This window comes from Corvus brachyrhynchos, unplaced genomic scaffold, assembly GCF_000691975.1.
Source record: "Corvus brachyrhynchos isolate BGI_N302 unplaced genomic scaffold, ASM69197v1 scaffold1047, whole genome shotgun sequence".
NCBI classification, from domain to species: domain Eukaryota; kingdom Metazoa; phylum Chordata; class Aves; order Passeriformes; family Corvidae; genus Corvus; species Corvus brachyrhynchos.
The window spans coordinates 17693-18326 of record NW_008238973.1 but is presented as its reverse complement, the minus strand read 5'-3'; the positions used below and the strand labels follow the sequence as shown (position 1 = coordinate 18326).

Genomic DNA, 634 nt, shown 5'->3' with positions numbered 1-634 from the left:
GCTCCGCCCGCCTCTTCTCGGCCGCCACCACGCCGGTCATGGCCGAGAGCTTGGAGTGGTCAGCGAAGGTGACCAGCGTGGGGCCGTCGTGCAGCAGCCCCCGGCGCACCTCGATCAGCTCCTGCGCCGCGAACTTGTGCAGGAGGCTCTCCACGGCGCGCAGCGTCACCTGCGCGTCGCCCTGCGGGGGTTCGGCGCTCGTTTTTGGGGGGCTCCTCTTGGGTTTTTGGGGTTTTGTGCGATTCGGGAAATCCGGGATCGCCTTTCCTGACTTTGGGGAACCCCCCCACCCCATTTCCTCTCCCCTGCAGCTGAATTTGAGCACTTTTGGGAGCGGTTTTGCTGGGTTTTGTGGGATTTCTGAGGGAATTTCGGGGCGTGGGGGTGGATTTTGAGATCCGGGAAGGTGGGGACACCGGGGTGGGCACCTGGGCACACCTGGAAGGACTGGGAGGAACGGGGAGTGGGGTCCGGGGGGGGGATTTGGAGCGGGGGCCACCCATCTCCCCACTCCCAGGTGTGCACAGGTGCGGCCTGGGCGCGTCCCCAGCCCCAGGTGAGCGAGTCCCCTGCCCCAGGTGAGCTCATCCCCAGCCCCAGGTGAGCTCATCCCCTGCCCCAGGTGCGTCCCCGA

General features: G+C 66.9%; 1 protein-coding gene across 1 annotated transcript in view; it reads right to left on the bottom strand.

Moving 5' to 3' along the window:
• METTL3 (methyltransferase like 3) overlaps positions 1–579 on the bottom strand; it is an 8533-nt gene extending 7954 nt beyond the window's left edge. The window contains 1 exon segment of the mRNA XM_017738703.1: positions 8–579. Coding sequence (XP_017594192.1) covers positions 8–295 — 288 coding nt within the window. The 5' untranslated portion in view covers positions 296–579.
• Positions 580–634: the final 55 nt, after the last annotated feature.